Source organism: Vicia villosa, linkage group LG6, assembly GCF_029867415.1.
Source record: "Vicia villosa cultivar HV-30 ecotype Madison, WI linkage group LG6, Vvil1.0, whole genome shotgun sequence".
Lineage (NCBI taxonomy): Eukaryota > Viridiplantae > Streptophyta > Magnoliopsida > Fabales > Fabaceae > Vicia > Vicia villosa.
The window spans coordinates 120,817,456-120,834,321 of NC_081185.1; the positions used below are offsets into that span (position 1 = coordinate 120,817,456).

The window sequence follows — 16,866 nt, forward strand, 5'->3', positions numbered from 1 at the left end:
CATACTCTCATGTTGCCAAGTTTTAATTACAGTCAGAACAATTTTTGCTCTTTCCTCCATTTAACAGATGTCATCTTCACCAATTGGATGTGAACAATTCCTTCTTACATGGAGAACATCAAGAGGATGTATATATGACAATTCCACCAGGTGTCAATAATGTTGAACCTAGTCATGTGTGTACACTTGTTAAGTCCTTATATGGACTAAAACAAGCTAGTAGAAAATGGCATGAACGGTTAACTGCATTTCTCATTCAACATCAATACAAACAGACTAATGCAGATGTGTCTTTGCTTACAAAGCAGACCAAAATATCATTTACTAGCATGCTAGTATATGTAGATGATGTCATTCTAGTAGGAGATTCTTTACAAGAGATGAAATAGATCAAAGAAAAAATTACACAAAGAGTTTAAAATCAAAGACCTAGGACAATTGAAACACTTCCTTGGAATTGAGGTTGCCCATTCAAATCTTGGAATTTCATTATGTTAAAGAAAATGTTGTTTGGATCTTTTGGAGGACTCAGAAATGTTATGTGCAAAACTAGCCTCTACTCCATCAGATCCATCCACAAAACTTCATAAAGATTCAAGTGCATTATACCATGACATTCCTGCATACAGAAGGCTAGAAGGCTAGTTGGAAGGCTTCTTTACTTGAATTCTACAAGGCCTGACATAACATTTTGCACTCAGTAGTTAAGTCAATTCTTATCTATTCTAACATCTAACCATTTTAATGCAACTACTCGGGTTCTAAGGTACTTGAAGTTATGTCTTGGGAGGGGCATATTCTTACCAAGAGATACTCAGATGCTGACTGGGCTGGCTGTTCAGACACTAGGAGATCTATTTCTTGCCACATTTTCTTCTGAGAAGATCGCTTATTTCATGGAGGACCAAGAAACAACTAATTATCTTGAGATCATCAAGTGAAGCTAAAGATCGCTTATTTTTCATTGAAATAAAAAACACGAGTAGTGTTCCTTCTTTGACTAGACTGTAACGCGTACACATTTCATAGGCAATATAATAATTATATAATTTAATTAATGTTTTCTTTTACCCATGGTGGATTATTAATGAACTCATATATCATCATCATAATCATAATCATTGATCAATATACTCTTCTGCTAGTAATAACTAATTAAGCATGAAGTGTTGGTGATTTTAGTATCATCAATGTATTTTGGTAGTAATGTGATTTACTGTAGGCCGATGCAATTATGCGTTAAGCTTGAAACGAGTTAGGGTAGTGCAGAGTGCAAGCTCGTAGAGCCAAACGTGCAATTGAATACGACTAATAGAAACGGGGTTCCAAGGGGCGGAGCCCCTGGCGTGGTGCGGGGCAGCGCCCCGTCGGGGTCCGAGGGACAGAGCCCCTGGCTGGGGTGCGGGGCAGCGCCCTGTTCAAAATTTTCTTTGAACAGGTGTACCCTTTCCCAACCGACATAACCGATTTTACCGAACAGGTGTGTCATTTCCCAACCGACATAACCGTTTTTACCGAACAGGTGTGTCATTTCGGTTTCTATTGTTGATCTCCTATATAAGGAGTCATTTGGCCTCGGTTTCGGATACGAAAATTATACTTCCTCTCTACATTCCTAATCATTTTCTTTTGCCAGAAATAGATTGTTCTTCGAGAATTATCCCCGCAAAGATTTCGTGAACCCAGGCAAGAATAGGGTCGAAATACTTTGTTCGGAAAGTGTACGAACACGATTCTTCGAAGTTATCCAGGATTATCATACCCGATTTCTAAAAAACGAACAAAGTATTATTTCTGATAATCATGGTTGGAGGAGGAAGCACCGTCAAGGAGATGACTAAATGTTTCGGAAAATTGGACAAGTTTCAAGGACAAGACTTCAGGCGTTGGCAGAAGAAGATGCATTTCATGTTGACAACGTTGAAGGTGGTGCACGTCCTGTCCACACCAATTCTAGAACTCGTGGAGGATGACACAGTTGAAAATCTGAGACGCTGATCAAAGTGAGAGAACGACGACTACATATGCAGAGGGCACATTCTTAATGGTATGTCTGATCCCTTATTTGATATTTACGAAAACGTGGAATCTGCAAATTTGGAATTGTGGGATTGTCTCGAAGCCAAGTACATGGCAGAGGACTCATCCAGTAAAAAGTTCCTGGTGACCGATTTCAACAACTACAAAATGGTTGAATCGAGGTCTGTCATGGAACAATTCAATGAACTCCTCCGAATCCTTGGACAGTTCACACAACACGGATTGAAGATGGATGAAACAATATCTGTCTCAAGCATCATAGACAAGTTGCCTCCTTCATGGAAGGATTTCAAACACAATCTGAAACATGGAAAAGACGAACTGTCTTTGATCCAACTTGGAAGTCACTTGCGCATAGAGGAATCTCTAAGAGCGCATGAGGATAACAAAGGAAAAGGCAAAGAAATTGCTAGACCCTCGGTTAATATGATCGAAGAGGGTGGTAAGAACGATAACAACAAAAACAAAGGAAAGAAGCGTGCTTTCAATAACAAAAAGGGCAATTTCGGTGTTAACAAGAAACCAAAATTAGAATGCTGGAAGTGTGGCAGAACAGGCCACTTCAAGAAGGATTGCCGTTTCGGCAAAAAGCACGTCAACGCGAACGCAAGTGGTTCAGGAAAGGGGTCTAAGGACCAATCCGAAAACCAAGGTCAGAAATCAATTTGTGATTTGAATAGTTTGATTAAATTTGGTTTCACTAACTTCTGAATCATTTTATGTGCAGGATGATGCTATCGCGTGGTGGATTGATTCTGGCGCCACAACACATGTTTACAAGGATCGTTTCTGGTTCAAGACTCTTGTTCCAGTGGAAGATGGTTCTGTTCTATACATGGGAGATGATCACTTCGCTCCCGTTAAAGGCAAAGGAAACGTGGTGCTAGAATTCAGTTTCTGAAAAGACTATTACTTTGTTTAATGTATTGTATGTTCCTAAGTTACGTAAGAATTTAATTTTTGGTCCTGTATTGAATAAGCTTGGATACAAGCAAGTGTGTGAACCCGATAAATATGTTTTATCGAAGTCTGGTGTGTTTGTAGGATTTGGGTATTATAATAATGGAATGTTTATGATGAATTTGAATGGAGTTCCTAATGATTCTGGTTCTGTATTTATGTCCTCTTCGAATGTTATCAATTTTTCGTTATGGCATGCTCGTCTAGGACATGTACATTATAAAAGAATGCATGAAATGTCTAAAAATGATTTAATTCCTGTTTTTGATGAAAATAACGAAAAATGTAAAACTTGCATGTTAACAAAGATCACTAGGCAACCTTTTAAAAGTATAACAAGGAAATATGTCATTCTTGAATTAATACATAGTGATTTATGTGATTTGCATGCTACTCCATAATTATGGAATAAAAAATATTTTGTCACTTTCATAGATGATGCATCTAGATTCTGCTATGTTTGTTTGTTGCACGCTAAGGACGAAGCCTTAGATAAATTAAAAATTTATAAAACTGAAGTTGAAGTGCAACGGAATGTGCTGATTAAAACATTACGTACCGATAGAGGTGGTGAATATTATGATCCTATATTTTTCCAATCTGTAGGAATCATTCATGAGACTACGACACCTTATACACCTCAACAAAATGGTGTGGCTGAAAGGAAAAATAGAGTTCTTAAAGAAATGGTAAATGCCATGTTATCTTACTCTGGTTTGAGTAAAGGGTTTTGGGGAGAAGCTATGTTAACGGCTTGTTATTTATTAAATAGGGTTCCTAATAAAAGGAACAAGACTACCCCATATGAAATTTGGTATAACAAAAGACCCAACTTAACATTTCTACGTGTTTGGGGTTGTAGGGTCGTGGTTAGACTCCCAGACCCAAAAAGGAAAACTTTGGGCGAAAAGGGTGTAGGTTGCATCTTTGTTGGATATGCTGAACACTCCAAGGCTTATAGGTTTTATGTTATAAAACCTAATGACTCGTTTTCTATTAACACGATTATAGAATCAAGAGATGCCATATTTGATGAGAATTGTTTCTCTTCTATACCTAGACCAAATATATCTATACCTAATTCAGATAAATCTCTAAGGAATGATCATTCAAATGATGTGCCAAGTGAGACACTTGAACCCCGTAGGAGCAAAAGAGCTAGAAAATCTAGATCTTATGGATCTAATTTTCAGCTATATTTAGTTGAGGGATCAAAGGATCAGATTGAGACTCAATGCTATTATTGCTATAGTATAGAGGAGGATCCAAGAACGTATGATGAAGCTGTGAAATCTCGAGATTCTGTTTTTTAGAAAGAAGCAATTGATGAAGAGATTGGTTCTATCATGGAAAAAAAATACTTGGGTATTATCTGATTTACCACCAGGCTGCAAACCATTGGGTTGCAAATGGATCTTCAAAAAGAAGATGAAAGTCGATGGTACAATTGACAAGTTTAAAGCTAGATTAGTTATCCAAGGCTTCAAACAAAAAGAAGGGATTGATTATTTCGATACCTATGCTCCAGTTGCCTGTATCACTACTATTAGATTGTTGATTGCCTTGGCGGCTATTCATAATCTAGTGATTCATCAAATGGATGTCAAAACAGCATTTCTGAATGGTGATTTGGAAGAAGAAGTGTATATGAAGCAACAAGAAGGATTTTTAATGCCTGGTAATGAGCACAAAGTGTGTAAGCTAGTTAAGTCGTTGTATGGGCTGAAACAAGCTCCGAAGCAATGGCATCAAAAGTTTGATGAGGTTATTTTGTCTAATGGTTTCATTCTAAACCAAGCTGACAAATGTGTATATAGCAAATTTGATACATCCGGTAAAGGATTTTTCATTTGTCTATATGTTGATGACATGTTGATCTTTGGCACCGACCAAAATCAAGTTGATAAAACAGAATTTCTTCTCATCAAAGTTCTCCATGAAGGATATGGGAGAAGCGGACGTTATTCTTGGTATTAAGATTAAACGGGAGAATAAGGGGATTGTAATTACGCAATCTCATTACATTGAGAAAATACTCAAGAAGTTCAATTATGAAAATTGTTCTCCAGTAAGTACTCCCATGGATCCGGGAGAAAAGCTTATGCCAAATACAGGTAAACCTGTGGATCAACTCGAATACTCAAGAGCTATAGGCTCGTTGATGTATGCTATGATTAGTGTCGCACGCTCGCGAAAATGAACAGAGTCGCCACCAATATATTTATCCTAAAAGGAAAGGAACGCCAGCAAACCTAAAACGAATAAGAGCAAGGTCTTTCGACCAGAGATCAAGGTACGGGAGTCGATTACGCAAGGGGAAGGTACTAGCACCCCTCACGCCCATCGTACTCGATGGTATCCACCTATGTTTGTTTCTATCTAAAGGGTGTATAAATCTAAAGCTTAATCACTAAGGGAATGCATGCAAATGAAAGAAAAGAAACACGGGGAAAATAAGGTTTATAAATAGTTGTGCTCGCTTAGGCCCCGCGACCTAATGCCTACGTATCCTTTTCAGGAGTCAGAGCGCCGTAGTTCGGCTCTTTAGTTTTAGATTGTTTTTGTGTTTTTTAGTGGAACAGTTACATTCGCACTCCGCTGCTCGACCTCTGGAGTCTTAAGCTGGGAATGGAGCGGAAGTAACGTGCTCTTAAGGAGAAAGAATGCCCTGAAGGCAAGAGAAGGAATGCCTCGGAGGCAAGAGAGAGAAGAGAGAAAATTGGTTTGTGTCTTTTAGGTGTAATTCCATGATGGACGAAAACCCACTACAAGGCTTCGCATCACTTCCTTACTTTGTTTAGGTCTGAGCCTTTATTAGATATTTTGAAATGTTTTTGGTTGGGTGTTTTTTAAGGAAAATTAATTTGTGACTTGAATCATGCCATAAAAAAGAGTTTTTTTGTATATTTAGAGAATGCACATCGAGGCCTACGCCACAATCGTTTCTCTAAATGAAATACAATTTTTGAATAATTAGAGAATGCACATCGAGGCCTACGCCACAATCGTTTCTCTAAATGAAATACAATTTTTGAATAATTAGAGAATGCACATCGAGGCCTACGCCACAATCGTTTCTCTAAATAACGGTTAAGAAATACACCGAGGCCTACGCTTCAATCATTTCTCTTCCGCTAAGTGGGAAAAAAACATACATCGGGGCCTACGCCCCAATCATTTCTTTCACACTAAAAAAGGCATTAGCATGATTCGCGTCGTCCTTTATTAATGTTTTAAAGTTGAAAAGAAAAAGGAAAAGAACCTAATCTAAAAGATGATTCTAAGTCCTAAAATTGTCAAGTTAAAGTTCTACCTAAAATTATGGGATTTAAGGGAACTAGCCTAAAAGTTATGGATTATGGGTCCTAAAATTCTAAAGGAACACACAAGTGAAATTACAAGTAAAAATCACAAGCATGATACAAAACTAGTACAAAATTGACTAAAAGAAGTGACTTGAAAATATAGCACCAAACATGAAAACAGGTGATTCAAGATATAGTGCGAAAATGAATTAAAAGATACTATTTATTTTTTATGATTTTTATAGAAGAAATTGAATTACAAATCAAGCAAAAAAGATTAAAACAATTAGCCTAAAACTAATATTTTTGTGATTATTTTTTATGTCAAAAATTGTATTTAAAGTCTAAAAACAATAAGCAAAGTCAGCATTTTTATTACTAAAAGAAATGACAAAAAACTAATTAAAATCTAAATTAAAATGTAAACAGGGGTGAAAATTGAAGATAGTGGTGTGAAGAGCTATGGGCGCAGGGCCCAGCCCAAAGGGTTTTTTGTTACAGATTACCAAAAATATGGTATGAGCCACATGGGGGTGTATGCAGCGAATGACCCAAGGAGTTTTGTTCTGATTCTAATCAAAGTTAATCAAACTTAATTAATCACATTAATTCAGATTTTATTCAATTAATCACCAATTATTCAGACTAACGATAATTAATATTTGGTTTTACTTGATTAATTCTAATTAATTCAAATAATCAGTTAATAAAAAAGAAAAAATAAGTAAAGGGGATAGAAAGTGACGTTTCAACTCAACTCAGACTCTCTCCCTCACTATCGTATCTCACTCTCGCCGGTAATCGCTCCGCCGCGCCGGAGGCGGCGGAGCTTCCCTAATCTCAAAATTGAACGTACCAAAAGAATCACCTCCACCCCCTCTCTTCCAAATTTCCCTTAGCTTTCTCATATTCCCTCTTAATCCTCTCTAATCCGAACAACAAAAGAAACCTAGATCTATCCAAAACGAAATTAAACGGCAACGGATGCAAATCATGGAGTGTGATCATGGGGGAAATAATCAGAGGATGATAATCTACTCTATGGCGTGAAAAAATAGCGTAAAGAGATGAAGAAAGTTGTGGAATTTCGCGTTTACCTACCGGAGTCAGTCCGGCGCTCCTTCGACGGCGTCGCCTTGGTGAAACAAACGCGAGGAAGTCTTCACTTCGGGTACTCTTCCGTTATCTTTCTACTTCTTGCGCTATCTTCTTCTTCTTCTTTTCGATTCTTGAGTTTTTGTTTTGATTGTTGTATTCTGTGTGTATGCTGCGATGATGATGATTGATAGATGCGGTGAAGATTGAAGTGTTGATGGGGAAGATGATGCAGAAGGTTCAGAGAGAGAAGGATAAAGGTCCTATTCAAAGTGATTACAGAGCTCCAAGTTTTATTGCAGGTTCTGAGTTTTTTGTGCGATGAAGATAGCGTCAAAGGGGATGAAGGTTGATGATTGAATGAAGAGGTGAAGGATTCTGAAGGTGAAGAACACTGGATCGGTGATGGTGATGAAGGTGAAGTGAGTGAATGGTGGAGAGAAGCTTTGAATGAAAGTGAAGATGGATCTGGAAGCAAAGTGGTGAATGAAGATGGTGATGATGAATGAATCGAAGGAGAGTGAGAAGTGAGGTTCTGAGTGTGAAGTGAAGATTTGAAGAATGAATCAAGAGGGAGCCGAATTAGTGATGAGACTCTGTTATATATAGTTTTGCAGGTTAGTTTCTCCTCTGAATTTTTCTGTTGTATTTCAATTAGAGGTTAGTTGGTTATGCTGTTAGGTGGTTGAGAATCAGTTGGAGGTAGTTAAGGGATTGGTTTTTCTGTTACAAGTTAGATGTAAAGGGGTTTTGACAGTTAGGAGTGGTTAGGATAGGTTAGTTTGTAACAGAATTTAGGTAGTTAGTTATTCTGTTAGGGTTGTTATGATGGTTGTAAGTTGGTTGAAGGGAAACTAGTTAGAGGTTAGAATGGTTGAGTTTAGTTTACTGTAGTTCAGTTAGTAAAATGCTATGGTTAGGATTGGTAGAAAGTAAAGTGAAACTGTTAGTGAATACTAGTGAGTTTGGGACTGTTATGAGGATCAAGAGTGGGTTAGCAAAGTCAGTTTATGAATGGGTTGTTGGTAATCAAATAAAACTGAGGTTTTTTGTTATCAAATGGTTTTAGAGGTGCTGAACTGTTAGAAATGCAGCTGGTTTTGAATGTGTTGGTGAGGTGTATGTATGTATGTATGTGTAATGGTATAAAATTGCTATGAATGATGGAATGATACTTGTATGTGACAATCTTTTTCTTTTTAACTTTGTACTGCAGAAGGACGTATATGCATAGATATATAGTGAAGAACCGGGCCTGCCGTGTGAAGGTTCCTACAGACATTAAGACAAAGCGCGTGGGCATGAGTTCCTTTGGAGTAGACAAGAGCATGGTCTAGGCAGAATTTGAAGCATGATTTTGGCATTAATTTAAACAGATTCATTTGAAAATTTCTTTGTAATCTAAACCTTGTACACTTTTTATGATGTATGGTACTCGACTGAATGCGCATATTCTGGACCTTCTTTTTGTATGGAACTTGTATAGTCTTGAGATATTTTGAATTCAAATAAAGCACTCCTTCCACCTTTGTATAATTTGGATCCTTAAATATTTCTTCCAACTATCCATTTCCAAACATGAGGGAACCTTGAGACAAGCTCTAGAACTTTGTAGTTTTAAATCATAGTGTATGTTGAATGGTGGAACTTGAATGTAGAATAGTGAATGTCATTTGAATTTTGAATTGTGATGAATATGTCTTGGAAATGTGATGATATTTGTAATGGAAACGGTTGACTTGGCTTTTATGTTGATTTTTCCAAAGTAACGTGTACTTTTAAGAAATGAATTTTGCATTTTCCTCTTCTTTATATATTCTTCAAAGGCTTTAGCTCAATCTCTAAGAATCACCAAATATCTAGGGAAATAAACCCGAGTGTTTGAAAATCATCTGATCAAGTGATCTTTAATTGAACAAATGCCAAACATCCTTTTATTCTTGATATGATAATAGATAAGTCTCTGCCAAGATCCTTTGATTATGAATGCACATGATGCAAATGTATGATTTTCTGGATGGTTTGAGTAATAGATATGCAAATGGTATTTTAAATCAAAAGCCAGATAGAAAAAAATATAGGGCAAATTTTGGGGTGCAACAATTAGCACTAGACCGGATATTGCTTATGCAGTTGGAAAGTTGAGAAGATTTACTAGTAATCCTAGTAGACATCATTATGGATTGTCATATATGGGATTTCCTTCGGTGTTAGAAGGTTATTCGGATGCTAGTTGGATAAATAATGTTGAAGATTCATCCTCTACAAGTGGATGGGTGTTCTTGCTTGGGGGAGGTGCCATCTCATGGGCTTCCAAGAAGCAAACATGTATAACTAGTTCCACAATGGAATATGAGTTTGTAGCATTAGCTGCTGCTGGTAAAGAAGCATAATGGCTAAGGAACTTGGTATATGAGATTCTGATATGGCCTAAACCGATATCACCAATTTCTATCCGTTGTGATAGTAGTGCCACACTGGCTAAAGCATATAGTCAAATATACAATGGAAAGTCTAGACATTTGGGTATTAGACATAGTATGATTAGGGAATTAATCATGAATGGGGTGATATCTATTGAGTTTGTTCGGTCGCAACAAAACTTAGCTGACCACTTGACGAATGGGTTAGCTAGAGACTTAGTGAAGAAGTCGGTAATTTGGATGGGATTAAAGTCCATTTAAATCTATTAGCTATGGTATAACCAATTCCTTTCTAATAAAACGTTAGAAGCAGAATTCAATGTGGAAAGATCATAATTAAAGATTGGAGCAATTGTGTTTATCTTCCCAAGGTATATGCTCAGACCTGCAAGTGATGGCTAGGTTGAAGTATATCTTCTTAATGGTTCTTTTGAAAAATTGCAAATGCAAGTGCAAGATTAAAAGGATCACCTATGTGAGCATGAAGTTTTGCCGCTTCAGGAAGCTTGGACTTGGCTTCCTATATGCTTATTAATGGATAAGGACACATGGCTTGCAAAGTGTCAAGTATGAATAGTAGAGTATTGTAAGAAACATATGTGTACTATATCTTCAGATATTCAATTGGATTGACGGGTTCAATCATTGTGACACCCTGATTTTCGAGTATTTGGAATGTGTAATTGTACTATGATGAAAATTCAATCGCAAGACATTTTCGTCTATGCATTTGTTTGATCGTTATACCTGTGAGTAAATCAAGGATTACACTAAAATGGGGGGAGTTTGTTGGTGATTTTAGTATCATTAATGTATTTTGGTAGTAATGTGATTTACTGTAGGCCGATGCAATTATGCGTTAAGCTTGAAACGAGTTAGGGTAGTGCGGAGTGCACGCTCGTAGAGCCAAACGTGCAATTGAATACGAATAATAGAAACGGGGTTCCAAGGGGCGGAGTCCCTGGCGGGGTGCGGGGCAGCGCCCCGTCGGGGTCGACATAACCGTTTTTACCGAACAAGTGTGTCATTTCCCAACCGACATAACCGTTTTTACCGAACAGGTGTCTCATTTCGGTTTCTATTGTTGATCTCCTATATAAGGAGTCATTTTGCCTCGGTTTCGGATACAAAAAATTATACTTCCTCTTTACATTCCTAATCATTTTCTTTTGCCAGAAAAAGATTGTTCCTCGAGAATTATCCCCGCAAAGATTTCGTGAACCCAGGCAAGAATAGGGTCGAAATACTTTGTTCGGAAAGTGTACGAACACGATTCTTCGAAGTTATCCAAGATTATCATACCCGATTTCTAACATGAAGACTTATCCCAAACGATTTGTTTTGTACTACTTTCTCATAATTGGGATTACAGTTATTATTGTAGAAAAAGATGATGATTACATTTACATGTCCAAACTTTTGAAAGCACTTACCCCAACACCTATAGGATGGTCTAACAACACTCACTTATGCAAATGGAACGACATCGTATGTCGATCTAATCGAGTTGTTTCCATTAAACTCCCATCAAGCTCACTCCAAGGGACACTCCCTTCTAGTCTCGACACTCTCACTAATCTCATCCATATTGATCTTCACAACAATTCACTCACCGGTCCTTTGCCTTTTATGTCTGGTCTCGTCGCACTACAAACTGTGTCCCTTAGTTACAATAACTTCACCTCTATCCCAGAATTTTACTTTATGGGAATGCCAGCTCTACAAACACTAAACCTTAGCAATAACTTGAATCTCTTGCCGTGGTTATTCCCTAAGGAATTAAGTGAGTGCTCGTTGATGCACACGCTCGATCTTGAAGCTACAAATATCTTAGGTAGGGGTGATCAAAACCAAACCAACCCAATAGAAAACCGCAAACCAAATCAAACCAAACCGAAACCGCAAAAAACTGCATTTGGTTCGGATTAGTTTGGGTCATCTTTTAATAAAACCGCACGGTTCGGTTTGGTTTGCGGTTTGTATTTTGTAAACCGAACCAAACCGAATCAAACCGCATTATGTTAAAACCTAACTTTTAATTAACTCACATCCAACCCAAACTTAAATTTATAATACCTTAACCTTATGATTAAGAACAATTTTCTCATCCTTACACACATGATTTTAGTCCCGATCTTCTCAAATATCTAATAGCATTATCGCGCCTTCTTTTCCACATACATCTTCCCTCTTTTTCTATAATCTCTACTCTCTTATATTCTTTCTTTTTCATTTTCTCATTTCTATGCAAATGTTATCTATTTCAGTTTCGTTTTTATCGCACATCTTCTTCTCTAATCATTCAACTCTATTGTTTTTTCTTCTTCACCTTCACTAATCTCTCGTCTCTTCTATTTTTTTGTTTCATTCTAATAATTTTTATATTATTTTATACTATTATTTTATGTTTATTATTCCACTTTTGTCTAATTTAATTTTTACAAATTAAATAAAAAGTCACTGTCAAAATATGACGAGTTTTGTTGTTATTTGATAGTGTATGAATGTCTAAATATAAAGTTATGTTGTCATCTATATGTATATGTATGGTTCAATAAAATATTTATAAAAAACCGAACCAACCGAACTGAACCAAACCGCATTAGTTTGGTTTGGTTTGGTTCGGATTTTTTTTTAAAAGCCAACTGAACCAAACCAAACCGCACTATTTTTTCTCTTGCGGTTTGGATGATTTTTTTCGTCAAAACCGCCCAAACCGCACCGCGAACACCCCTAATCTTAGGCTCCTTGCCATCTCAAATGTTCGATTGGTTTCCTAGTTTGTATTCTCTTGTTCTTTCTCATAACAACTTTCAAGGATCTCTTCCCGCGTCTCATGGGAAATCTGGTGTAAGGTATTTAAAGCTCGACAATCAGCTGAATAGGTTCGAGGATACAATTGATATGTTATCATCTATGAAATTTTTGTCTCAAGCATGGCTTCACAACAACGCCTTCAAGGGCGAAATTCCCAACTTATCTAATTGCACTCATTTGTTCGATCTTCAACTTCATTCGAATCTCTTTGCTGGTTTAGTTCCACCTTCGTTGCTTGCTCTCTCTTCCTTGACCACCATCTCTTTAGATGATAATTTACTTAAAGGGCCTATACCTGTGTTTCACAAGGGTGTTAAGGCAACATGGAAAGGAAATCATTTTTGTAGAAGCGATGTTGGACCTTGTGATCCCAAAGATGCGATTTTGCTTGAAATTTTTAAAGCTCTTGAGTATTCTGTTTATCCGTCAAATAAAGGGAATGATTTTTGTTCAGATGAGGAATTGTTTACGTGTCGAAAAGGAAAGATTGTGGGTATTAATTTTGGGAATCTACAATTAGTAGGAACTATTTCTCCAGCATTTTCCAATTTAACAAATTTAGTGATCTTGACTCTTGCTGGCAATAGTTTAACTGGACCAATACCATATAGTCTAACAACTTTGCCTCATCTTCAGCTTCTTGATGTGTCCAATAATAATCTGTCTGGACAAATTCCAAAATTTCCATCCAACATTAACTTAATTACAAATGGAAATGTTTTGCTTGGGCAAAATACGTCTGTTTCGCTTGATGGAGGCTCATCTAAAACAACACTAAGACCTGGTTGGATTGCAGGTATGAATGTCATAACATATATTTCAATCTTATTTTGTCTTGTTATAATATTGCTTATTAATTTGACCATCTACAAGTGTTATAAGGTTTTAAACAAGTCTCTAGTACTATATACATCCTATAGAAAATCTGGGCACTGGCCTCTGCTCTTTACTTAGCTAAGTGGTTATACTCAAATGGCATATAACTTCAACTAAAGTTGAAAATATTGGTAGTGATTGAGTTTAACTTTTAACTAGAACAATCGATATCTAGGCTGTATCTAAACTCAAGATTACTCGAGTTAAAACAAAAAAATGTTTTAGATTGAAGCTTGTTTATAATTTTCATTCACTTTTTTTCTATGCAGGGGCCTCTTTGTTTAGTATTGGCATTGTAATACTTATTGTGGTGATTTCTTTTAAATGCAAGTGGTGTCCTGCTTTTATACAGAGGTGGATCTTCAAGAAAATTAAAAAATCTACTGACCATAATGTGGAAGATTTCATACAGAGTTATAATTTGTCAGTGCCAATTAAGCAATATAGATATGCTGAAGTGAAAAGAATGACAAATTCATTCCGAGATAAGTTAGGTCAAGGAGGATATGGCATTGTTTACAAAGCAATCTTACCTAATGGTCGTCAAGTGGAAGTGAAAGTAATAAACGAAACAAAGGGAAATGGAGAAGAATTTATAAATGAAGTTGCTAGTATTAGTAGAACGTCACATGTGAACATCGTCGCACTTTTGGGTTTTTGTTATGAGAACAAAAGAGCACTAATATATGAATTCATGCCCAGAGGATCATTGGATACATTCATCTTTAAAAGGGGATTTTCTGATGTTATTTGTAATTTTTATTGGAAAACATTGTACCAAATTGCAATTGGCATTGCTCGAGGACTAGAATACTTGCATCAAGGATGTACTTCAAGGATTCTCCATCTTGATATCAAACCTCAAAACATTCTTTTGGATGAAAATTTTTGCCCAAAAATCTCTGATTTTGGACTAGAAAAAATATGTCAGAGGAATGATAGTATTGTGTCTTTACTTGGTAAAAGAGGTACTATAGGGTACATAGCACTAGAAGTATTTAGTCGAACATATGGTGGAGTTTCTCACAAGTCAGATGTATACAGCTACGGTATGTTAATTCTTGAAATGATTGGAGGAAGAAAAAATTATGATAATGGAGGATCATCTACTTCTGATATGTGTTTTCCAGACTGGATTTATAAGGATCTCGAGCAAGGTAATAACTTTGTAAAATGCATAGAAAACTCAGAGGAAGAAAAAGGCATGGTAAGAATGATTACCATGGTCAATCTATGGTGCATTCAAACAAATCCGTTAGATAAACCATCGATGAATAAAGTAATAGAAATGTTACAAGGATCACTTCAGGCATTGCCATTTCCTCCAAAGCCTTACTTATATACTCCTAAAATTCCATCATCACAACAGTCTTCGTGTCTTCGAGTTATTTGTTAGAGACAAATTCATCAACCTTGTTGAAGATTGTAAATTCAAATAAGTCCGGCAAGGTAAAAAATGAAGAATGAACCTAAAAATGAAGAATGTATTTACCTTAATTATTCTCTCCTATGTACCTAAGCTATATATAGCTTTTGCACCTTTGTGTTCTGTAACAGCAAAACATTATTCATTCATAATGAATTTTTTTTTCTAATTAACTGAGTAATCCTCTTGATATTAACATGGTATTAGAGCTCATAACCACTTCTCCATTCAATTTCTTGAACCCTTTCTTTCCCTTTCTCGAGTTTTTATATCTCCTTCTCTATTCAATCATTCATGGATCAGCAAAGCTACTTAGTTTTTTCAACAAACTCTGCAAATCTCTATTATTTGCATCCAAACAAAAGCCCATCCTTGATTCTTCTCTCTTCACTTTTGGACAATAAGATTTATCACATGTATGATATAGTAACTTATATCACAAACTAACTAACTTTCCAACTAACTAACCGACTGCTAAATTAACTTCTTAGTTTCTCTCCAACAATATTCTGAACACAGGGAGGCACGAGAAGCTTCCATTTTACTGCACAACTGAGTTCATACGAAGAGCATAAGCATACTTCATTATGACGTTCTGCATTCATTGGATTTCCATATTATGGTCCCAATGCTATATCTGTTCAAGTGGGATCATTTTATTTTTGAGTTTTGTAAACAAGATTCGCATCAGAGAATTCAACACAGTATATTGTAACATTTGATATGCACTTACTGGTATGAATACTGAAATATTCAGGGTGTTTGAATGTCATTTAAAACAGAATCGAATAAAAATGGATGACATTAAATTTTGGTTTACTGAATAAGTAGAATGTAAATAAAATATTCCAAGTTATTAGTAGAACCACTCTTCAGTAAGGTTGATCAATTTGTCTCTAACAAATCGTTGGAGGACACATACGATTGTTGTAATGATGGCATTTCAGGAGAATATAAGTAAGGTTTTGGAGGAAATGATTTCCTTTTATTTCATTGGGTTAACATGTAACACAAACCCCCCCTCTAACCTCGCATAAAATATAACATAAATCAGAGTAATATATCATGCATATCAATCCAAGGGTGTCACATTTGTTGAAATACAAAGAACAAAAAAAAACAAAACGATATAATGCATCTAGTCATGTCTATAACACACATTTGAATATCATATTTCATATGCACATCACAGCGGAATAATAATGCGATACCAATTATTAAATCTCATATCATATAATCATGCATAAAACATTAGGCACTACAGCCACATCATATAATCCAACATAAATCCAAAATGTAAAGAGAGTAATACAATATCTCTCAAAACAACAATAAACATGAAATCAAATGAAACCCCAAGTGTGTTACATAACCAGGGCATGAGACTATCTCTACCTAGTAAAACGGTAAAACAACATAAAAAATCCTCGGTTATATCCTCGTGAGCACACAAGCACATCTACTCCTCGTCGCCTGAGCAATTTCGTACAAAACATCATTTTAACAGAAGGGTGAGAATTCATATCATTATGAAAATATATAATAATAACCAAATTATAACAGTATACAACAACAAATTCATCACACTTCCAAAAAAATATTTATTAAACCATTTTATATACATATCACATGTTTTGCATTTACAACATGGCGCAAAAGATTCAAGATACACAAGAAATCCAATCATAATTATCACCAACGCACAAATCACACAAATTGCACATAATCACATCACAACACACTTCACATCGACTCATGTGACTCCAATGCGACTCAACGCAAATGCATGTGGTACCAGTGTTATCCTTAACGGATTTAGCGCTTCTCTCGTCTCCAGACAGATAACCACCAAAATAAGTCCGTCCTCTAGACTTTAAACACATCTCCACGGTTTGGGACAAGTCAATAGCTCCCAACGGAACTA

General features: G+C 36.2%; 1 protein-coding gene across 1 annotated transcript; it reads left to right on the forward strand.

Annotated features, from left to right (window-relative positions):
- Nucleotides 1-11,137: 11,137 nt before the first annotated feature.
- On the forward strand, nucleotides 11,138-14,912 carry LOC131612228 (receptor-like kinase TMK4). Its single transcript, XM_058884031.1, has 3 exons — nucleotides 11,138-11,657; nucleotides 12,567-13,436; nucleotides 13,786-14,912. The coding sequence occupies exons 1-3, from the start codon at nucleotides 11,138-11,140 to the stop codon at nucleotides 14,910-14,912; spliced, it is 2,517 nt and encodes an 838-aa protein (XP_058740014.1).
- Nucleotides 14,913-16,866: the final 1,954 nt, after the last annotated feature.